General features: G+C 47.0%; 1 protein-coding gene across 1 annotated transcript in view; it reads right to left on the reverse strand.

Annotated features, from left to right (window-relative positions):
- Positions 1-429: 429 nt before the first annotated feature.
- The window catches only part of LOC148436119 (matrix metalloproteinase-18-like), a 57,353-nt gene continuing 32,735 nt past the window's right edge, over positions 430-25,047 (reverse strand). Inside the window, exons 5-8 of the mRNA XM_088465297.1 lie at positions 15,608-15,985; positions 13,621-13,787; positions 2,926-3,097; positions 430-857 (exon numbers count right to left, since the gene is read on the reverse strand). Coding sequence (XP_088321423.1) covers positions 607-857; positions 2,926-3,097; positions 13,621-13,787; positions 15,608-15,985 — 968 coding nt within the window. The 3' untranslated portion in view covers positions 430-606. The remainder of the gene's footprint in view (positions 858-2,925; positions 3,098-13,620; positions 13,788-15,607; positions 15,986-25,047) is intronic.

A 25,047-nucleotide genomic window follows, 5' to 3' on the forward strand; every position in this document is an offset into this window, starting at 1 on the left:
GGGAAAATAATTTTTGAATTTAACTGAATCTGTATTTAGCATCTATATTTAATTATGTTTCATATGGAACATGTGACTTGTGGCTCTTAATAGCACTGTAAAAGCAAACCTCTCTCTCATGTTTATGACCCTTTATTATAAGTTTACAATGTACAAAAAGGGTAATGGGACTTTAGCTTTTATCACTAAACCTGCCCAGTCATCTACTACACGCTATTGTGGGGTGTCAGTTTATATGCGTTATTCTGAGGTACACCTGGTGCAAATAGTACTGTATTTAGGCTGGATGCATTTTGAGAAGCCCCCAACTCAACATATGCAGGGGGAAAGAAAAATCCCCCTATGAATGTATGTACCAAGAACATCTGCGACCAACACAGCAAGTAATCAGCGATTACCATGTATTACGCAATAAAAACAAATGTCTGATTGGTTGTAATGTAATTAATTATCTCAGAGTTTTTGCACAATTTTTACATTCAAAATAATAGTGAATAAGTTCGAAAACATTTGAAAAATTGCAGGCAATATTACAGCAGTAGCACTCGTGTGAACACTAATAGACCATGGGCATTGATGCATGGCGCCCGTGTGCGCTGTCTATAACTACACTTTGGTAGACTCGCACGCGAGCAGCTGATCCAGATTCTTAGCCTGGTGAATGTTGCCGTACACCCGATTCTGTGAGTAAGTGAGCAGGAGAATCTTCTGGAACTTCTTCTTGCCGATGAGGTACATCTCATTCTTCAGGCTGAGTGCGGCAGTAATGGGCAGCTTCACCCCAACCCAATCTTCTTGCAGTGACTGTGGGCTCGAGCTGTTCCCTGCGGCTGGGTCGTACAAGAAGAACTTTTTTCCTTTTAAAAAGAGTTAAAGTTTAAATAATGAAACACAAGTTACTTACAGAAATATTGTTATTTAGATAATGTTTTAGTCCATCATTTGGAGCACAATGCATAAAATATAGTAGATGACCAAAAACATTACCCCTATCAACCCTCACTTACTCTGTGCTCAGCGCAGCGCTTTACAGGGCATATTTAATCATGTCCTTATTGGTCTGTGGTTGTTCACAGATTGGGGTGATCGGTAATCAAATTGCCATATGTGCGCTAATCTTGTAGGCTGACTTTTTTAAAGTGGTATAGAGAGAGCCTGCAATACAGGAAATTGACTTGTAGGTTTAGTGTTCATTCTAGCACCCTGCACCTGTCACAGCCTGTGTAGTTCCTCTTTCCAGCCTGGGGTGTCACTCTCTGCTCTGGTGCTTCTAGTACACTCTGGTCTGTATCTCAGCAGGTTGTTGAATCAGCTGAGTATGCTAGAAGCACCAGATCAGAGAGTAACACCCCAGGCAGGAAAGAGGAACTGCTCGGGTTGTGAAAGGTACAGGATGCTAGAATGAACACTAATGTTTAACCGGTTTAATCCTCCAGAATGTGGCCCATCTTACTCAATGTGTACGTTAGTCAATGAATAGAGAGATCTCTTGTCTATTGCAGAGCTGCAACAAGGTGTGTGTGTACAGTGCCGTTGTCCAGGGGGCCGTTGCCCAAGGCATTGTTTGCTGCCCCGACTGCACTCTTTTCCAGCTTGCAGGTTGCCTGGAGAGGAACCCAGCTGCACCGGACGTGCCTGGCACCCATCTTTACGGTCCTGGCACTTGACATCATGTGCGATGGGGACATTCTACGCCCTGCTACGGCACTAGTCTATTGTATTAATGGCTGGCACAGACTGCAGGCTAATAAACATATAAAACTGATTTTAATCTTTAATGGAATTTTTTTTTAAGAAGGCGCTTCAGACAAAAGACTTTGCTGCTTGCAATAAACAGTCCCAGAGGTTTCCAAACTCGGTCCTCAAGACACCCTAACAGTCCAGGTTTAAGGATATCCATTCTTGATCAAAGGTGACTTAAAAAGTGCCTCCGTCAATTTGATTTAACCACCTGTACTCAACCATGGATATCTCTTAAACCTGAACTGTTGGGGAGCCTTGAGGGCCGCGTTTGGGAACCTCTGCTGAAACCAATCTTTAGTTCCTTCGAGGCTTACGAAGCGTTTCAATCTCTGGCAAGTGACCTAAATCAATCCTTGCTGTAGCTGTACATGACAGTAGCAAACCAGCATTAATATTTCTTCACCACTAATGGACTCAACCAGTGAGTTGGCACATGCTAACATCTAGGGTCAATGGAATAGAGAGTGACCTAAGTAAGGTCTACAGTAGTGACTGCCTCACAGTTGTAACATTAAGTAAAAAGTAGCTTCTGTCTCTGCTTGTTGCTTACGGGTATTACAGGGGAAGCAGACTTTGTTCTTGACCAACTGGAAGGGCTGGATACCATGGTTATGTTATATAACTCCCCTAATTTCCAGAAAGGCCAATTTATGTTCCCCTGCCTGCAGGAGGTCAAGAAAATAAAATCTTTTGGAATGCAGAGTGTGTTCACAAAAACATCAGTTCAGGATATGCTACACTGCAATTTCCTCCCTCAAGGGCGACTCTTAGCAGTGAATGCTCCAACTCTGATCGATTGCAATTTTTTTTCATATTAAGGGTATCAAAGTGTATTGGAGATATCTGGTGCAAACCCGTGGCACAATAAGTCAGATGTGCCCATATGCAGCACGCTTCCAAAAATCTTACAAAAAGAAGCTCATAGGCTTTTATAGGCTAAGAAGTCCATTCCCCCACAGCTTGCACATGTAGTGGCTGATGGCCACTCAAGCGCATTAGGGTTCCTGGGTCATGAACCCAGGAGTCAATTCTTAGAGAACACAGCTGTATATCGGAAGTGCTGTTCCGGTGGGTAAGTATTGCTGCATGTTGGTATGCATGCAAATAGGGACGGGATATATCACATTGTATTTGTGACACATTAAACAATTTGCCCCAAAAGATTAATAAAAATCCTTTTACCTTTTATAAAGAAAATCCTCTCCTCCCGAATGACTTTTCCTCCTTTGGCGACAATCGCAGGCTGAGTGAAAGCGGCGTCCACACTGTTTGGAATGCCAGGAAATCCTTGATTTATCAGCTTTGGATATCCAGGTTCTATTTTATCATTGTCGTACTTCCAATATTGAGTCCCCTGTGTAAACAGCAATCACAAGTGAGCTACATTTGCAAAGGAAAACAAAAGCTAAAACTGTAAAATTTCATATATGGAGTAAAATGTCATGATCAACTTTATCATCTGTTTGCAGTAGGTTTGTTAAAAAAGTGAGTGTCAGACAAGAGCCACATTGCACAGCTCTTATGCTGGGTACACACGGGACCATCTGTTCAGTGAACGATATCGCTGAACGATCACCCTTGAAATTCCCAGTGTGCTGGATGAACAATATCGTTCATCCACACACCAAAGATATCTTCAACGACCAACGATCGTTCTCCCATATGGAAAATGAACGATATCATCCAGGTTGGCCTGCATCCATGGACTATATCGTTATCGTCCAGCGGGAGAACGCATCCTTGGTCATTCATTGCATACACAGGGAACGATATATCATTTAACCATATTGTTATCGTTCAAAGATGATATCTCGTGTGTGTGTACGCACCTTAATCCCGTGCTCATAAAGGGCCGGGACCATGGCCTGGAGGTAAGGCAATAATGCTGTTGCCTACTCTTCAGGGCAAGTGAGGGGGACATCAGAGTTCACATTGACCTATTGAAGGAAGGAACATATATATCTGCCCCACCTCCCAAAAATACGTTGCTAAAGGCCTGACAATTTAATGTTAAGGGCCTTATTTATCAACAAGGTTTATAATTTACAACAAGTGATAAAACACATTGTGTATGATAAATGGTGCTCCAGCCAATCAGCTCCCAACTGTCATTTTTCAAACCGATGACAGTTGGGAGCTGATTGGCTGGAGCACCATTATCATACACAACAAGTTTTATCACTTGTTGTGAATGATAAAACTCGTTGATACATGAGGCCCTCAATAAGCCGCTTGCAGCCTCTGCAATCACTCATGTCTCGTGACAAACGCAGGGATGAAGAGCATGAGATCAAGAGTCCCCAATTAGGCCACTGTGTGCTGGCCATCCAGGTTGCCCAACATTGGCGTCCTATTCCGGCGACTGATGTGGATCACGATCTATATACCAATATACCAGGGCATGTCACTTGGGCTGATTTTGAATCGGAAGCAAAGTGGCCATTTTTCGTAAACCCATGGATACCAGATTTACTGCTTTATGCTACCGCCAGTTTCCATAGGGCTAGTGCAAGGATCTGTAGGGTTTTAAGCGGGAAGTCGCTCCGTCCACTGTTTTTCCGTCCACAGCAACAAATATCATTAGCATCGCCAGTTGCACCAGCCCCGTGCTGGGTGCAAGTGACCTATCAGAAACATGCTTGCATTCTCTGTACACTCGATAATAGCACGGAAGCATAGCTACACGGCCACGACATAACCACAAGACGGAACAGTTCCATGCGATTTCATGGTCGCTGACCAGTTACCGCCATGAAATGCCCACTTCACACAAAGAGAGACCCAGCCAGTGGCGTCACTATGGGGGCGGGGCTGCACCCCGGTGTCACCAAAATGCCGGCTCCTCCTCAGTGACAGGAGGGGATCGGTATGAAATACCGCCGGACGCTAATCCCAAAGCTGGAAGACCGGTGGTTCTAATCCCGACAGGTAAGTATTTTCCTATTCACTAACCTAACCCCCCCTAACCCTAACTCTCCCTTAGGGGTGCCTAACCCTAACCTCCCCTCCCAAGTGCCTAACCCTAACCCACCCTGTAAGTGCCTAAACCTAACCCCCCCTCCCCCGCAGCCTAAACCTAACCCCCCCTTCCCCGCAGCCTAAACCTAAGTCTAGTGCCTAACCCTGAACCTCCCCCCTGGGGTGCCTAACCCTAACCTCCCCCCCAGGGGGTGCCTAACCCTAACCCCCCCTTCCCTTAGCCTAACCCTTGCGGGGGGGGGGTGCCTAACCCTAACCTCCCCACAGGGGTGCCTACCCCCCTCCTTCCCTTGGCTTAACCCTCCCGGGGGGGTGCCTAACCTTAAATCCCCCCGAGAGCCCCTAACCTAACCCTTCCCCCCCTGCGGCTGTCCGCGCCCGGCTTACCTTCGATCGGGATGCCGGGCTCCCGAAGTAGGTAAAATGACAGGTGTCGGGATTTCGACGCCTGTCATTAGACCCTTGCCGGGATTAGACAGTTGGGATGCCGACGGTCGGCATTTAGACTGTCGGCATCCCGACTGCATACCGACAGGAGCTAGGGGCTGCGGTGTGACATTCTCCTGCAGCTCCCGGCTCCTGTCACTGCGAAGGAGCCGGCATTGTCTCTGGTGGCAGCCCACCATCTCTGGTGTTGCTAGACAAGCACACGATTTGATGCAATTGAGATCCACCACCCTTTATTTTAGGCCATGCCTCCTTTTTTGGACGTGCAGGGGGGATATAAAGTGAGCACTGGGTGCAGAGCCGTAACTAGACATTTTGGTGCCCTGTGCCAGAAAGAGCATTGGCGCCCCCTCATTTTTCAAAGGGACATAATGCACCCAAAAAAGGGCCATGGCCTCATGGGGAAGGGCCAGGGAAGAGATAGGGGAGGCCAGGAGATGCTGGGGATGAAATAAGAGGAAGCTACAAGCAAGAATGATAATAAACAGAAATTTGACAGGCCCAAACAGCGCCCCCTGCCCTGTGGTGCCCTGTGCGATGGCACCGGCCGCACTACCCTAGCTACGGCCCTGACTGGGTGTCAACAGACCCGGTGATGCTTCTGGATCCTGCCAATACAGAATCGGCCAGACACACACAAAAATTACTACATTTTTTCGGCGTGTGTGCGGCATGCCAAAATTTGCTATTTGCGGCCGTGAAAGGAGCTGTAACCGACCCAGAATGAAACCCTCAGTGTTTATGCTGATAGGAGATACATTCTAATGCTGCAGTATCCTTAACTGTAACCCAGATCACATCACTTTACCATCATTTGTTACTTTGCCTTTGGAGCTTACAAGATACAATACAGATATGAAATATAAAACTCTTTCTGAAAAGGTTTCATCCATATAATTTTTTATTTGTTTGGGGTTTATTGTGCACATTGAAAGATTCCTTCTTCATGTGTTTAAAAGCTGAATAGATGATAACAGTTATTGAAACTAACCTAATTTGCTATCTTGCTAACTGAATGCATATTGCAAATACTAGCTGGGTAATTATTTATTTAGCTATTGCACCGCTGGTCATATGGGTAGACTGTTATGTCTGTACTGTCTACCTAGAGCATCAAGGCTTTGTACCCACTATCTGACAGCTTGCAATGTTAGCCCAGAGAGTGACTTTATGTTTCTTATCTATACATTAGCAAACAGAACATTTCACAAGTGCTCATGTTACTAATACACCGAAACAGCAGCAGCGCAACATAAAAATAACGTCCTTGGTCACTTAACCTTAGATGCGAGTTATTGTCACATGGGACATTGACAATAAAGTTTCTTGGTGAATTTGTAATTCAACCCCAAACTCCAAATCCATTTTACCAGCGAATTCACGTTTCTTTGTGCGCACCCGATCCTGAGCAGGTGAACAGGTAGGGAGATAAAAATATTGATACACAGTGCAGAACCTCAGACACCCCTCCCAATGAATAATCAGGCACTTTAAGAGGTTCAAATAATATTATTTAGACAATAAAAATATCAGTTGTCAGGTGATTTTTATCTTAAAAGCTCAAAAATCTGATAAATTATGTGGGACAGGTATGTGGAGGTGTAAATGATGTGGGATAGGTATGTGGAGGTGTAAATGATGTGGGGACAGGTATGTGGAGGTGTAATGATGTGGGGACAGGTATGTGGAGGTGTAAATGATGCGGGACAGGTATGTGGAGGTGTAAATGATGTGGGACAGGTATGTGGAGGTGTAAATGATGTGGGATAGGTATGAGGAGGTGTAAATTATGTGGGGACAGGTATGTGGAGGTGTAAATGATGCGGGACAGGTATGTGGAGGTGTAAATGATGTGGGGACAGGTATGTGGAGGTGTAAATGATGTGGGATAGGTATGAGGAGGTGTAAATTATGTGGGGACAGGTATGTGGAGGTGTAAATGATGCGGGACAGGTATGTGGAGGTGTAAATGATGTGGGACAGGTATGGGAGGTGTAAATGATGTGGGGACAGGTATGTGGAGGTGTAAATGATGTGGGGACAGGTATGTGGAGGTGTAAATGATGTGGGATAGGTATGAGGAGGTGTAAATGATGTAGGGACAGGTATGTGGAGGTGTAAATGATGCGGGACAGGTATGTGGAGGTATAAATGATGTGGGATAGGTATGAGGAGGTGTAAATGATGTGGGACAGGTATGTGGAGGTGTAAATGATGTGGGGACAGGTATGAGGAGGTATAAATGATGTGGGGACAGGTATGTGTAGGTGTAAATTATGTGGGACAGGTATATGGAGGTGTAAATGATGTGGGATAGGTATGTGGAGGTGTAATGATGTGGGGACAGGTATGTGGAGGTGTAAATGATGTGGGGACAGGTATGTGGAGGTGTAAATGATGTGGGATAGGTATGTGGAGGTGTAATGATGTGGGGACAGGTATGTGGAGGTGTAAATGATGCGGGACAGGTATGTGGAGGTGTAAATGATGTGGGACAGGTATGTGGAGGTGTAAATGATGTGGGATAGGTATGAGGAGGTGTAAATTATGCGGGACAGGTATGTGGAGGTGTAAATGATGTGGGACAGGTATGGGAGGTGTAAATGATGTGGGGACAGGTATGTGGAGGTGTAAATGATGCGGGACAGGTATGAGGAAGTGTAAATGATGTGGGGACAGGTATGTGGAGGTGTAAATGATGTGGGATAGGTATGAGGAGGTGTAAATTATGTGGGGACAGGTATGTGGAGGTGTAAATGATGCGGGACAGGTATGTGGAGGTGTAAATGATGTGGGACAGGTATGGGAGGTGTAAATGATGTGGGGACAGGTATGTGGAGGTGTAAATGATGTGGGGACAGGTATGTGGAGGTGTAAATGATGTGGGATAGGTATGAGGAGGTGTAAATGATGTAGGGACAGGTATGTGGAGGTGTAAATGATGCGGGACAGGTATGTGGAGGTATAAATGATGTGGGATAGGTATGAGGAGGTGTAAATGATGTGGGACAGGTATGTGGAGGTGTAAATGATGTGGGGACAGGTATGAGGAGGTGTAAATGATGTGGGATAGGTATGAGGAGGTGTAAATGATGTGGGACAGGTATGTGGAGGTGTAAATGATGTGGGGACAGGTATGTGTAGGTTAAAATTATGTGGGACAGGTATGTGGAGGTGTAAATGATGTGGGATAGGTAGGAGGAGGTGTAAACGATGTGGGACAGGTATTTGTAGGTGTAAATGATGTGGGACAGGTATGTGGAGGTGTAAATGATGTGGGATAGGTATGAGGAGGTGTAAATGATGTGGGACAGGTATGTGGAGGTGTAAATGATGTGGGGGACATGTATGAGGAGGTGTAAATGATGTGAGGCAGGTATGAGGAGGTGTAAATGATGTGGGGACAGGTATGAGGAGGTGTAAATGATGTGGGGACAGGTATGTGGAGGTGTAATAATGTGGGACAGGTATGAGGAGGTGTACATGATGTGGGACAGGTATGTGGAGGTGTACATGATGTGGGGCAGGTGTGTGGAGGTGTAAATAATGTGGGGACAGGTATGTGGAAGTGTAATGATGTGGGACAGGTATGTGAAGGTGTAATAATGTGGGACAGGTATGTGGAGGTGTAAATGATGTGGGACAGGTATGAGGAGGTGTACATGATGTGGGACAGGTATGTGGAGGTTTAAATGATGTGGGGACAGGTATGTGGAAGTGTAATGATGTGGGACAGGTATGTGGAGGTTTAATGATGTGGGACAGGTATGTGGAGGTGTAAATGATGTGGGACAGGTATGTGGAGGTGTAAATGATGTGGGGGACAGGTATGAGGAGGTGTAAATTATGTGGGGACAGGTATGTGGAGGTGTAAATGATGTGGGACAGATATGAGGAGGTGTACATGATGTGGGACAGGTATGTGGAGGTGTAAATGATGTGGGGACAGGTATGTGGAAGTGTAATGATGTGGGACAGGTATGTGGATGTGTAAATGATGTGGGGACAGGTATGTGGAGGTGTAAATGATGTGGGGACAGGTATGTGGAGGTGTAAATTATGTGGGGACCGGTTTGTGGAGGTGTAATGATGTGGGACAGGTATGTGGAGGTGTAAATGATGTGGGGACAGGTATGTGGAGGTGTAAATGATGTGGGGGACAGGTATGTGGAGGTGTAAATGATGTGGGGGACAGGTATGTGGAGGTGTAAATGATGTGAGGCAAGTATGAGGAGGTGTAAATGATGTGGGGACAGTTATGTGGAGATGTAAATGATGTGGGATAGGTATGTGAAGGTGTAAATGATGTGGGACAGGTATGTGGAGGTGTAAATGATGTGAGGCAAGTATGAGGAGGTGTAAATGATGTGGGGACATGTATGTGGAGGTGTAAATGATGTGGGACAGGTATGTGGAGGTGTAAATGATGTGGGACAGGTATGTGGAGGTGTAAATAATGTGGAACAGGTATGTGGAGGTGTAAATGATTTGAGGCAGGTATGAGGAGGTGTAAATGATGTGAGGCAGGTATGAGGAGGTGTAAATGATGTGGGACATGTATGAGGAGGTGTAAATGATGTGGGACAGGTATGTGGAGGTGTAAATGATGTGAGGCAGGTATGTGGAGGTGTAAATGATGTGAGGCAGGTATGAGGAGGTGTAAATGATGTGGGACATGTATGTGGAGGTGTAAATGATGTGGGGACAGGTATGAGGAGGTGTAAATGATGTGGGGACAGGTATTTGTAGGTGTAAATTATGTGGGACAGGTATGTGGAGGTGTAAATGATGTGGGATAGGTATGAGGAGGTGTAAATGATGTGGGACAGGTATGTGGAGGTGTAAATGATTTGAGGCAGGTATGAGGAGGTGTAAATGATGTGAGGCAGGTATGAGGAGGTGTAAATGATGTGGGACATGTATGAGGAGGTGTAAATGATGTGGGACAGGTATGTGGAGGTGTAAATGATGTGAGGCAGGTATGTGGAGGTGTAAATGATGTGAGGCAGGTATGAGGAGGTGTAAATGATGTGGGACATGTATGTGGAGGTGTAAATGATGTGGGGACAGGTATGAGGAGGTGTAAATGATGTGGGGACAGGTATTTGTAGGTGTAAATTATGTGGGACAGGTATGTGGAGGTGTAAATGATGTGGGATAGGTATGAGGAGGTGTAAATGATGTGGGACAGGTATGTGTAGGTGCAAATGATGTGGGACAGGTATGTGGAGGTGTAAATGATGTGGGACAGGTATGAGGAGGTGTAAATGATGTGGGACAGGTATGTGGAGGTGTAAATGATGTGGGGGACAGGTATGTGGAGGTGTAAATGATGTGGGGGACATGTATGAGGAGGTGTAAATGATGTGAGGCAGGTATGAGGAGGTGTAAATGATGTGGGGACAGGTATGAGGAGGTGTAAATGATGTGGGGACAGGTATGTGGAGGTGTAATAATGTGGGACAGGTATGAGGAGGTGTAATGATGTGGGACAGGTATGAGGAGGTGTACATGATGTGGGACAGGTATGAGGAGGTGTACATGATGTGAGACAGGTATGTGGAGGTGTACATGATGTGTGGACAAGTATGTGGAAGTGTAATGATGTGGGACAGGTATGTGGAGGTGTAAATGATGTGGGGACAGGTATGTGGAGGTGTAATGATGTGGGACAGGTATGAGGAGGTGTACATGATGTGGGACAGGTATGTGGAGGTGTAAATGATGTGGGGACAGGTATGTGGAAGTGTAATGATGTGGGACAGGTATGTGGAGGTGTAAATGATGTGGGGACAGGTATGTGGAGGTGTAAATGATGTGGGGACAGGTATGTGGAGGTGTAAATTATGTGGGGACCGGTTTGTGGAGGTGTAATGATGTGGGACAGGTATGTGGAGGTGTAAATGATGTGGACAGGTATGTGGAGGTGTAAATGATGTGGGGGACAGGTATGTGGAGGTGTAAATGATGTGGGGGACAGGTATGTGGAGGTGTAAATGATGTGAGGCAAGTATGAGGAGGTGTAAATGATGTGGGGACAGGTATGTGGAGGTGTAAATGATGTGAGGCAAGTATGTGGAGGTGTAAATTATGTGGGGACAGGTATATGGAGGTGTATATGATGTGGGACAGGTATGTGGAGGTGTAAATGATGTGGGACAGGTATGTGGAGGTGTAAATAATGTGGAACAGGTATGTGGAGGTGTAAATGATGTGAGGCAGGTATGAGGAGGTGTAAATGATGTGAGGCAGGTATGAGGAGGTGTAAATGATGTGGGACATGTATGAGGAGGTGTAAATGATGTGGGACAGGTATGTGGAGGTGTAAATGATGTGAGGCAGGTATGTGGAGGTGTAAATGATGTGAGGCAGGTATGAGGAGGTGTAAATGATGTGGGACATGTATGTGGAGGTGTAAATGATGTGGGGACAGGTATGGTGAAGTATATTGACAGAAGAGTGCTTTTTGAACAGGTGGGTGTTACAATTGTTTTTTTTCAACATTTTACAAACTTTTATAAAAACACAAAAAAAATCACTCTACAGACTTTTGTCTGTACCACAAAATACTGCAAAGACTTTACTTTGCTGAAAAACACTTGCTGGATATCATTTTTCCACCATTACGAAAATATTTGACAAAGAAAACAAAAAATATATAATTTTAAACCTTTTAAGACCTTCCAGTGCTTTAATTATGGTCACTAACAGTCTATTCTGTCCTGCTATCTTACTTTTTTGGGGTTCAGGATGATTTCCCCACTGTTTCATAGACTTTGTAGAAACAAATATGTGATTGTGTGGGGAGTTCCACGAATAATCATTTCTAACTGAATCTCGCATTTCTCGGGTGAGCGCATTGCCACTGTGCTAGTTTTATGATGCAAGTTCACTTTTGCAAGCTCACATCTAATTGACTTGATCCCTAAAATGACAATGAATTAGTACTACATGGTTATATTTTATACCAAGAGGTTTATATGTGAATGCCAATGACGCTTAATATCGTTATGCCTGCAGGAGATCCAAACTAGGGCTATAGTAGCTTCCACATTTACCCAGCTCCCGGTGCTATGGAGTCCATCGTATCGCCCAAGGGTTTGTGATATGGGCACATGTAAAGACATCGTAGCCGCAGCCTTGTCTCCGTCCAATGTAAGCACCGTTATATTGTTTGGGACCATCATAGCCTGCCCAGCTATAGTGACCAGGATTCCTAGCACAATGGTCTAATAGAGTTACCCTCATTACAGTATCAATACTCATTCATCACAGGCAAGCAAGACAACCTTCTATTCCTTCCTATATAGAACCGAGATAGGCAACGATTTGTGCTGATGTGCAAAAGTCATCAGGACATTTAAAAAAAAAAAAAAAAACACCAAGGCATTTTATAAACCTGTGGTGGTTACCAACAGTTGAAATGTAGATTAAGTACTCTAGGCAAAGTCGAAATATATATATATATATATATATATATATATATATCTATATGTAAAAACTTAGAAATGGTCAGTAGTAATTTTATTGCAGCTTCAGTAGCCCTAATGAATGAATTAGAATGGTGTTTCACAAGTTGACTGGGAGTAACCGCAGGTTAGGCAGAGGCGTAGCGAGCAGTCATGGCACCAAGAGTTAGTGTATGCTGTGGATCCCCCATTAGTAGTGCCCCTTATTCATGTTTCGTCACACAGTAGTGCCCACAATTCACATTACGCTACACAGTAGTGCCCACAATTCACGTTATGCTACACAGTAGTGCCCCTTGTACACATTATGCCACAGTCGTGTCCCTTATGCACAGTAGTTCTCCCTTATTGGCATGTGGCATCAGAGCAGTCAGGCATGACCACAACAGACTCACCACTATATGGAATTTTGTTACTTTTGTAGTTACGTAATGTTTTGGTTTGGGTTTGTTTTATCCCTTATGTACTATGCTATGGATACCTTGTGTCCCCATATAAATAAAAATAATAATATAATAATAATAGGGGGTCACCACCTCCAATGGCACTGCTGTTACTAGTTGTAGCCCCCACCAGTTATAAGAGTCGTTGGCTATCATCGGCTTTCGTGAGAAAAAAATTCCCCATGCAAAGCATGTATCATAAATAGTAATGACAACGGAATTTCAATCAGTGAAAAAAAAAATAACTATAAATTTTTCTTAGTAAATAGGTAGCACTATTGTATAATGGATAATCAAACTTTTGAAAGAAAGTAACACTGTAGGTTATTACTGTTGCCTCACAGCGCTGGGGTCAAGAGTTAGATTCCCAAGTAAGGCCTTATCTGTATTGAGTTTGCATGTTCTCCCCCTGTCTGAGTGGATTTCCAATTTCCACAATCCAAAGACATACAGTACTAGTAGGCTAATTGGTTTCTTATTAAATAAATCCCTAATGTGTGTGTCCATGTGGCACGGCTTTGTTGAGTAGAATTAAATACCTTGAAAAAGAAGATTTTCCCATCTTGGTCTGCGGATGGATTTTGCATTCTCACTGCTGCATCAATGGACGACGGAAGATCTTTCCATTTGGTAGAAATCAGCTGCGGATGTTTCTTTTTTGGAGTCATTGGCAGTTTTCCATGACTGAGATCCCAGAAATACTCACCTATAAAATAAACAGAGTCTTGTTATAGTTATATAGACCCAAAAGTAATGCGGACCCATACATCAGCTCCTCGATTTCCCCAATGCCGATCTGATCCGGTGACCAGCAATCAAACTACCGATCCTCGGACATCGATGATCGCCAATCCCTCGGGGAAATCAACATGTTAAAAATTCTCGACTTGCTAATTCCAACCATTTCTGGGCCGGAATCTGGGACTCAAGATTATCCAACATGTTGGGATTTCCCCGATTCTCCAACCCCGATGTCAGCAGAACGGGGAATTGGGGCAATCCATTGGAGATGTATTGGCCCCGTTATCCAAGTTTTTTACTTTCTTTGTAGTTTGTTCTGCAGATACGTCTGTGCATATGACTCTGGCACATGAAATGTAATATTATTTATGCATGATTCTGCCTGGTGTGATATATGGCACGCTACTCAGATCACTCAATCCTCAGCCGTTTACCTTTTTTACCCAGGTTACAGTCCGAGTCACACTCAGCTACTGCATGCAATGCCAGCACCAGGGTCACAAGTCCAGTACACAACCATGGCGGGATGCTTGGCGCTGTTTAGTCTCAAAGTTCATAGTGCACCAAATTGGGCTATTTGGCACGATTTGACGATACAGTAGGAGTATGTGAATGAACTATCTGTAGGGTGTGTTCTTGTTTGCCAGTCACCTCTTAGATATGAAATATGATAAGGTCTTCCCTATCAGCAGTTAACATTGGTGGATGCATGACCAGGCACCTCCCCCATCACCTACTGTAATTTACATAGAATAGCAGCTCCATATAAAAAATAATCATCTATAAGCAAAACATATTGTCTGCTTACATTACATTTATATTGCACTAAGCTAAAAAATGTTTTTGGAGGTTTGACCACTAATTCCTGCATGCACCAAGCTCTATAGATGGCATTGGCTAACAGAAGTGTATGGGCTTAACCCGGAAGGTGTATAAACCCGGAAGTCCTCATACCACAAAGGATCAGGAGAGCTGTCCTTTGCTTACATATTCATGCATGCAACATTACTAAACACCGGAATGGGTATGAAGTCCCGGCGGCGGATCATATCCCGACGCCGGCAGCCCCAAGGGAGAAGATAACAACAGGGCAAGTAAGTACCCTATCCCTACCCCTCCCTAAGTGCTGCCTAACCCTAACAACCCCCCCTCCTGGGGGTGCCTAACTATAACCCCCCCTTACCGCACCCTAAACCAAACCCTCCCGGGAGGGGGGTGTTACAAGGTTTTACGGTGTGCTTATGTGGGCGCTGCTAGGGTCAGAGCAAGCCTAAATGTGACTGTGAGTCTCCCTAATTAGGACTCACAAGGGTAACAATAACGGCAGAAAAAAAGACTGCCGCAAATAATTGTCGCTAGCCCAATAAACCCAAGGGTGGTGCCTAACCCTAACCTCCCCCTAGGGGTGCCTAACCCTAACCTCCCCCTAGGGGTGCCTAAGCCTAACCTCCCCCTAGGGGTGCCTAAGCCTAAAAAACCTAAACCTAACCCTGCTACACTCCCTATATCTAACCCTCCCCCATGCGGTTAATGCTAAGGGCGCTCCTCGTTCGGGCTGGCGTTCCGGCGTTGGGATTAAGATAGGCGTCGGTATTTCAACGCCTATCTTAAGTCCCTTGCCAGGATTCGGGTGTCTGTATTGAGACCGGCGGCAAATGACATCCCCTAAACACCAGTATGCATGCAATCATTGGCGGAATGCATCCCATCCAAAATGCGATGCTTGTTGCGTCCCGCCCCAAGTGATAAAAGATAAACGCGTCTGCTTCTTTTAAGCCCATTTACCTTTAAATAAGTAAATTGCACCACTCTTGGTAGATACAAAAGTGTCAATAGGTTCATCACCACACAGCATGACTATCGACTGCTTTTTCGGGTCCTTCTTGTCTTCTGCTACTTTGGCAGGAGAGGTGTCCTTCTTCCCAGCGGCAGACGTGACGGCTTTGGAGCTACTTGCTGTTGGAAGAGAAGCTGAGCTTGTGTTACTCTTTGCTGTAGGTTTCCCATACAGCGCTTGTATGGCTTCAACGTCGTCTTGGTGAAGCTGGAACGTTGGTTTGTAGCCTTTGTAAGTTGGGGCCATGAGAGCTCCGGGAATGGTAGAGTGATCTAGACCCAAGGAATGGCCGAGCTCATGCGCAGCAGCCTGAAGAAGGTTCACCCCTAGAACATGAACAGTTTTCAAATAATAAAGTTTAAAGTTGTCAAATAGACCAAAAATACACAATATGTATATAAATAAGTTCTAACCAACATTCTAATAAGATTATTTAATAGATGGTTTATAATCGAAGAAAAAACATCTAAGCACTGTGACATGCATCATATCAAATGTATGCGTTATCATTATTATGACTACATGATTATAGATTACTACCCTATGTTGACCTTCAGGCTGTAACCATGACAAGAAATGTCTCATATGTGATTCTTGTTGCATAGACACTGTCTGACTTTATCACACACCAAAGCCAGAATGCCAACGTGACGTTTCCTACAATTTTGCGTAACCCTCCAAAATTTGTGAATGTACCATGGGACCTCTCTTAGCAATTAACAGGGGTCTTTTTAATTATGTCAGTAATTTGGCCGCCTGCTTTTACTCCTGCATCTTAGTTCATCAATTCACATTTTCAGACTTTGGCGTTTTATGACGAGTATATCTGAAATTAATTATACCATGGACTAAAGGTAGTTAATATAGAACGGACACTCAGGAAGGGAGCTATTACTAAAGCTATTATTATTATTATTACATTTTATTTATAGGGCGCCACAAGTGGTCCGCAGCGCCGTACATACAGTAAAGGATACACAGAACATTACATTACAATACAGTAACCAACTTATAAACAGAGCACAAGTAACAATTAGCAACACAATTCTCCATACACAATACAGCTGGGAAGGTGAGGGCTGTCATAGAAGTGCTAGAGAAGAAGGCTGTGAGACAGTGGGGAGGAGGACCCTGCTCCTAGGAGCTTACAATCTAGGGGAAAGGGAAGACAGACAGATGACGTGAGGCATGAGTATGTAGAGGGGGACCTGAGTGCAGGAAGTAAGCAAGGTAGAGATGGCTGAGGCGGGAGGGACAGAGACCTGGTAACATGGTTATGTGGTGGAAGGGTATGCTTTGGTGAACAGGTGGGTTTTCAGTGCACGTTTGAAGCTCTGCAGGGTCGGGGAGAGCCTGATCGAGCGAGGGAGCTCATTCCAGTGAAGGGGGGCTGCACGAGCAAAATCTTGGATACGTGCATGAGATGAAGTAACCAGGGTGGAGGAGAGGTAACAGTCATTGGCAGACCGAAGTGAGCGGGAGGGAGTATGTAAGGAAATTAGGTTTGAGATGTAGGGAGCAGTAGAGTTAGAGAGGGCCTTGTATGTGAAGGTGAGGAGTTTGAAGAGGATTCTGTAGGGGAATGGGAGCCAGTGCAGGTTTTGGCAGAGGGGAGCAGCGGGAGAGGAATATAAGTCTAGCTGCCGCATTGAGAACAGAATGGAGGGGAGGAAGATGGCAACATGGGAGGACAGTAAGGAGAAGGTTGCAGTAGTCAAGCCGAGAAATGATTAGTGAATGAATAATCAGTTTGGTAGCATTCTGGGAGAGGAAAGGCCTAATACGAGTGATGTTGCGTAGCTGGAGCCGACAGGATTGAGCCAGAGATTGAATATGGGGTGTGAAGGAGAGGGTGGAGTCAAGGGTGACACCTAAGCAGCGAAGTTGGGAGACAGGAGAGATGATTGTGTTGTCAACAGTGATAGCGAGATTGGTTGGAGTGGAGACTATTAGGGGGAAAGATGATGAGTTTGGTTTTGTCCATGTTGAGCTTCAGAGAGCGCTCGGACATCCAGCAAGAGATGGCGGAGAGGCAAATGGTTACCTGAGAGAGGACAGAAGGGGAGAGTTCAGGAGAGGAGAGGTATAGTTGTGTGTCATCGGCATAGAGGTGGTATTGGAGGCCAAAGGAGCTGATGAGTTCTCCTAGTTTAGAAGTGTACAGGGAGAAGAGCAGTGGGCCCAGGACAGAACCCTGTGGGACACCAACAGGAAGGGTGGAAGGGGGGGAGGTGGAGCCGGAGGAAGACACAGAGAAGGAGCGGTTGGTGAGGTAAGAAGTGAACCAGGCATCATTCAAGCTATCATTCCTATATTGCATCAATGATAGACAGAATCTGGTTGTTCATTTTTAGAAGCTGGTATTTATTGTGATTTAACAGGGTGTGAGGGGAGGATACATTGGCTGTTGTTAGATGTAGCATGGAGTCCTGAGAAAGAATAGCTTTTGGGGCTACAGAGAGGAAAGATTTATAGATTGGGCAGCATGGTGACTAAGTGGTTAGCTTTGCTGCCTCATAGCACTGGGGTCATGAGTTCAATTCCAACCAGAGCACTATGTGTGGGGTTTGCATGTACTTCCCATGTTTGCTTGGGGGTTTTCCTCCGAGTATTCTGGCTTCCCCCCACAATCAAAAAAACACAGGGGTTAATTTACTATTGATAAATATTAACCCTAGTGTAAGTGCACATGTGGAAGGGAATCGGGGGCTTTTTTTAAGAGAGGAGGGGGCCCGTGTGCAGCCTCAGTATGAGCCCTCTCTGTTGTACTGCTAAGGTATACAGCGGCCAGCGGTAGTGGGCAGGGGAGAAGTGTTACAGGTGGGGTATATCGCATTGATCACCCCCCCCCCCCAAATCCTTTCCTGCCTCAACAATGCTGCAAAAAGAGAAAATGTCCCCCACAGCAGCTGACTCGGGACCCTCTAACCGGCCCTTGTAAGTTGTAATCCACCCCCCCCTGTTGAATTACTGCTGCACGCTGTTCACACACTTAAATATTGTCCTATTTATTGTATCGAGAGCAAGTTGATGTATTATTCAGTTCTATTCTGCACAAATTATGTGCAACGTACACAGTGTTGTTCATTTGTCTCAACCCTATTGCTTTACAATCATTACACATCTTCAGGTTATCCAGCAAACAAATGTGTCATTTTGGCTTATCCCTTTCCATATTTGCTCTGGTTATCTGTGTTGGGTGAGAAGGACAGGGCTTCATCTAGGTCAACACCTTCTGGGTGAAGAACACTATTTACTTGCAGCTAGCAGAGTCCAGACTGATCCAAGTGGAGGAACAGCAGCTGCCAAATGTGAATACTAAGCTGTGAATACATTGTGCAATGTTATTTCTGCAGAACAGCGACATTAAAGTGCAACGTAGAGAATTTGGGGCATATTTAGGATAGGATTGTTTTCACCAGCGATACGGCTTTGCCTAACTAACAGGTATAGCAATCACACGATGACGTCTACCATAAAAATAAAAATAAATTGCTTTACTTTGTGAATAAGCCTTTAGTTTTAATCTCAATGATCAGTCTATTTTTTTTTTGCTTTTATTCTTAAATATTTCATCAAAATTATTAGGGTTCGGGCTTTTACGTTCCACTGCACATGCAAGAACCACTTAGCTGGGTCAATGCACGTACATTTCCCCCTGAGACTGTCCTAGCAAAGTGTTAACTTAACCCTAGCTAGAGAGCGTTCCTATACCTTAGGCTCATGCTGCGCGAGTGAACCGCACCGAGCGGTGTAGCGTAGCATTTTCCTTTAAATTTGTGTCTCATTTGCGCTGCAGACACAGCATAACACCACTCAGTCTGTACCAGAGGCGCCGGGCTGCGACTTTAACCGTACAGGAATTTGATTTAAATATGTCATGTAAAATGTGAAGAGTAAAAAAGTTCAACTTGTTAAGCCAGTAATAAATATCATATCCTCTGGGGGTCTTTTGTGCTAAATAGGATCACATTCTGGAGGAAGCCGCTGATCCTTTAAGTATATTAACCGGCGAACGTCCTATTATGCTGCTGCCGGCCGGGGAGGGGGGGATAACCGGAGAGAGTGACGATATCATTTAAGAACTTTTCTGTATGTGAAAATCTGGAGAAACCCATTTCTACCCAATGGTCATTGGATTGAGAAAACGCATTTCCATATAAAGAAAGGACGCTCCTCCTTGTTTATCATGTGTGGACTTGTGATAGAGACGTCCCTGAGCGCTAGACCAGCTTTTATTGTTTTTAAACTCAAAAGGGAGCACATGAAATGCAGGGGACATTGTACAAAGAGGACATTGCTCATCGCCATCTCCTGCAGCTGGGGAGGGGTGCACGTGGAGGCTGCGGATATATGCACAGGTGCCGCAGCCCTGGGGACATGCTGCTGGTAATGTAGCTGTAATACAAATCTCTCATCCATGATCCTCCTGACCTTCCCAGCACATCCCCGTGGCCGGACCTCAGCCAGCTGCAGGACAGCAGTCGTGGGGGTTGTGGCGACACTGGTGAGATGCAGGGGTTAGGAGTGAGAAGAAGGGGGCTGTGGTGACATGGTGCTGGTTATGTGATGCAGGGGGCTGTGGTGACATGGTGCTGGTTATGAGATGCAGGGGGCTGTGGTGACATGGTGCTGGTTATGTGATGCAGGGGGCTGTGGTGACATGGTGCTGGTTATGTGATGCAGGGGACTGTGGTGACAGGGTGCTGGTTATGTGATGCAGGGGGCTGTGGTGACATGGTGCTGGTTATGTGATGCAGGGGGCTGTGGTGACATGGTGCTGGTTATGTGATGCAGGGGGCTGTGGTGACATGGTGCTGGTTATGTGATGCAGGGGGCTGTGGTGACATGGTGCTGGTTATGAGATGCAGGGGGCTGTGGTGACATGGTGCTGGTTATGTGATGCAGGGGACTGTGGTGACATGGTGCTGGTTATGTGATGCAGGGGGCTGTGGTGACATGGTGCTGGTTATGAGATGCAGGGGGCTGTGGTGACAGGGTGCTGGTTATGTGATGCAGGGGGCTGTGGTGACATGGTGCTGGTTATGTGATGCAGGGGGCTGTGGTGACATGGTGCTGGTTATGAGATGCAGGGGGCTGTGGTGACATGGTGCTGGTTATGTGATGCAGGGGACTGTGGTGACATGGTGCTGGTTATGTGATGCAGGGGGCTGTGGTGACATGGTGCTGGTTATGAGATGCAGGGGGCTGTGGTGACAGGGTGCTGGTTATGTGATGCAGGGGGCTGTGGTGACATGGTGCTGGTTATGAGATGCAGGGGACTGTGGTGACATGGTGCTGGTTATGTGATGCAGGGGGCTGTGGTGACATGGTGCTGGTTATGAGATGCAGGGGGCTGTGGTGACATGGTGCTGGTTATGAGATGCAGGGGGCTGTGGTGACATGGTGCTGGTTATGTGATGCAGGGGGCTGTGGTGACATGGTGCTGGTTATGAGATGCAGGGGGCTGAGGTGACATGGTGCTGGTTATGAGAAGAAGGGGGCTGTGGTGACATGGTGCTGGTTATGTGATGCAGGGGGCTGTGGTGACATGGTGCTGGTTATGAGATGCAGGGGGCTGTGGTGACATGGTGCTGGTTATGTGATGCAGGGGGCTGAGGTGACATGGTGCTGGTTATGAGATGCAGGGGGCTGTGGTGACATGGTGCTGGTTATGAGAAGAAGGGGGCTGTGGTGACATGGTGCTGGTTATGTGATGCAGGGGGCTGTGGTGACATGGTGCTGGTTATGAGATGCAGGGGGCTGTGGTGACATGGTGCTGGTTATGTGATGCAGGGGGCTGTGGTGACATGGTGCTGGTTATGTGATGCAGGGGGCTGTGGTGACAGGGTGCTGGTTATGTGATGCAGGGGGCTGTGGTGACATGGTGTAGGTTGTTATGTGATGCAGGGGGCTGTGGTGACATGGTGCTGGTTATGTGATGCAGGGGACTGTGGTGACATGGTGCTGGTTATGTGATGCAGGGGACTGTGGTGACATGGTGCTGGTTATGAGATGCAGGGGGCTGTGGTGACATGGTGCTGGTTATGAGATACAGGGGGCTGTGGTGACATGGTGCTGGTTATGTGATGCAGGGGACTGTGGTGACAGGGTGCTGGTTATGTGATGCAGGGGGCTGTGGTGACATGGTGCTGGTTATGAGATGCAGGGGGCTGTGGTGACATGGTGCTGGTTATGTGATGCAGGGGGCTGAGGTGACATGGTGCTGGTTATGAGATGCAGGGGGCTGTGGTGACATGGTGCTGGTTATGTGATGCAGGGGGCTGTGGTGACATGGTGCTGGTTATGTGATGCAGGGGGCTGTGGTGACATGGTGCAGGTTATGTGATGGAGGGGGCTGAGGTGACATGGTGCTGGTTATGAGATGCAGGGGGCTGTGGTGACATGGTGCTGGTTATGTGATGCAGGGGGCTGTGGTGACATGGTGTAGGTTGTTATGTGATACAGGGGGCTGTGGTGACGGTGCTGGTTATGTGATGCAGGGGGCTGTGGTGACAGGGTGCTGGTTATGTGATGCAGGGGGCTGTGGTGACATGGTGTAGGTTGTTATGTGATGCAGGGGGCTGTGGTGACATGGTGCTGGTTATGTGATGCAGGGGACTGTGGTGACATGGTGCTGGTTATGTGATGCAGGGGACTGTGGTGACATGGTGCTGGTTATGAGATGCAGGGGGCTGTGGTGACATGGTGCTGGTTATGAGATACAGGGGGCTGTGGTGACATGGTGCTGGTTATGTGATGCAGGGGACTGTGGTGACAGGGTGCTGGTTATGTGATGCAGGGGGCTGTGGTGACATGGTGCTGGTTATGAGATGCAGGGGGCTGTGGTGACATGGTGCTGGTTATGTGATGCAGGGGGCTGTGGTGACATGGTGCTGGTTATGTGATGCAGGGGACTGTGGTGACATGGTGCTGGTTATGTGATGCAGGGGACTGTGGTGACATGGCATAGTTGTTATGTGATGCAGCGGACTGTGGTGTGGTGACATGGTGTAGGTTATTATGATGCAGGGGGCTGTGGTGACATGGTGCTGGTTATGTGATGCAGGGGGCTGTGGTGACATGGCATAGTTGTTATGTGATGCAGCGGACTGTGGTGTGGTGACATGGTGTAGGTTATTATGATGCAGGGGGCTGAGGTGACATGGTGTAGGTTGTTATGTGATACAGGGGGCTGTGGTGACATGGTGCTGGTTATGTGATGCAGGGGACTGTGGTGACAGGGTGCTGGTTATGAGATGCAGGGGACTGTGGTGACAGGGTGCTGGTTATGAGATGCAGGGGGCTGTGGTGACATGGTGCTGGTTATGAGATGCAGGGGGCTGTGGTGACATGGCATAGGTTGTTATGTGATGCAGCGGACTGTGGTGTGGTGACATGATGTTGGTTATTATGATGCAGGGGGCTGTGGTGACATGGTGCTGGTTATGAGATGCAGGGGGCTGTGGTGACATGGCGTAGGTTGTTATGAGATGCAGGGGGCTGTGGTGACATGGCGTAGGTTGTTATGAGATGCAGGGGGCTGTGGTGACATGGTGCTGGTTAGGTGATGCAGGGGGCTGTGGTGACATGGTGCTGGTTATGTGATGCAGGGGGCTGTGGTGACATGGTGCTGGTTATGAGATGCAGGGAGCTGTGGTGATATGGCATAGTTGTTATGTGATGCAGCGGACTGTGGTGTGGTGACATGGTGTAGGTTATTATGATGCAGGGGGCTGAGGTGACATGGTGTAGGTTGTTATGTGATACAGGGGGCTGTGGTGACATGGTGCTGGTTATGTGATGCAGGGGACTGTGGTGACAGGGTGCTGGTTATGAGATGCAGGGGACTGTGGTGACAGGGTGCTGGTTATGAGATGCAGGGGGCTGTGGTGACATGGTGCTGGTTATGAGATGCAGGGGGCTGTGGTGACATGGCATAGGTTGTTATGTGATGCAGCGGACTGTGGTGTGGTGACATGGTGTTGGTTATTATGATGCAGGGGGCTGTGGTGACATGGTGCTGGTTATGAGATGCAGGGGGCTGTGGTGACATGGCGTAGGTTGTTATGAGATGCAGGGGGCTGTGGTGACATGGCGTAGGTTGTTATGAGATGCAGGGGGCTGTGGTGACATGGTGCTGGTTATGTGATGCAGGGGGCTGTGGTGACATGGTGCTGGTTATGTGATGCAGGGGGCTGTGGTGACATGGTGCTGGTTATGAGATGCAGGGGGCTGTGGTGATATGGCATAGTTGTTATGTGATGCAGCGGACTGTGGTGTGGTGACATGGTGTAGGTTATTATGATGCAGGGGGCTGTGGTGACATGGTGCTGGTTATGTGATGCAGGGGGCTGTGGTGACATGGCATAGTTGTTATGTGATGCAGCGGACTGTGGTGTGGTGACATGGTGTAGGTTATTATGATGCAGGGGGCTGAGGTGACATGGTGTAGGTTGTTATGTGATACAGGGGGCTGTGGTGACATGGTGCTGGTTATGTGATGCAGGGGACTGTGGTGACAGGGTGCTGGTTATGAGATGCAGGGGACTGTGGTGACAGGGTGCTGGTTATGAGATGCAGGGGGCTGTGGTGACATGGTGCTGGTTATGAGATGCAGGGGGCTGTGGTGACATGGTGCTGGTTATGTGATGCAGGGGGCTGTGGTGACATGGTGCTGGTTATGTGATGCAGGGGGCTGAGGTGACATGGTGCTGGTTATGAGATGCAGGGGGCTGTGGTGACATGGTGCTGGTTATGAGAAGAAGGGGGCTGTGGTGACATGGTGCTGGTTATGTGATGCAGGGGGCTGTGGTGACATGGTGCTGGTTATGAGATGCAGGGGGCTGTGGTGACATGGTGCTGGTTATGTGATGCAGGGGGCTGTGGTGACATGGTGCTGGTTATGTGATGCAGGGGGCTGTGGTGACAGGGTGCTGGTTATGTGATGCAGGGGGCTGTGGTGACATGGTGTAGGTTGTTATGTGATGCAGGGGGCTGTGGTGACATGGTGCTGGTTATGTGATGCAGGGGACTGTGGTGACATGGTGCTGGTTATGTGATGCAGGGGACTGTGGTGACATGGTGCTGGTTATGAGATGCAGGGGGCTGTGGTGACATGGTGCTGGTTATGAGATACAGGGGGCTGTGGTGACATGGTGCTGGTTATGTGATGCAGGGGACTGTGGTGACAGGGTGCTGGTTATGTGATGCAGGGGGCTGTGGTGACATGGTGCTGGTTATGAGATGCAGGGGGCTGTGGTGACATGGTGCTGGTTATGTGATGCAGGGGGCTGAGGTGACATGGTGCTGGTTATGAGATGCAGGGGGCTGTGGTGACATGGTGCTGGTTATGTGATGCAGGGGGCTGTGGTGACATGGTGCTGGT

The sequence above is a fragment of the Taudactylus pleione genome, unplaced genomic scaffold (genome assembly GCF_031769625.1).
Source record: "Taudactylus pleione unplaced genomic scaffold, aTauple2 ptg001956l, whole genome shotgun sequence".
Lineage (NCBI taxonomy): Eukaryota > Metazoa > Chordata > Amphibia > Anura > Myobatrachidae > Taudactylus > Taudactylus pleione.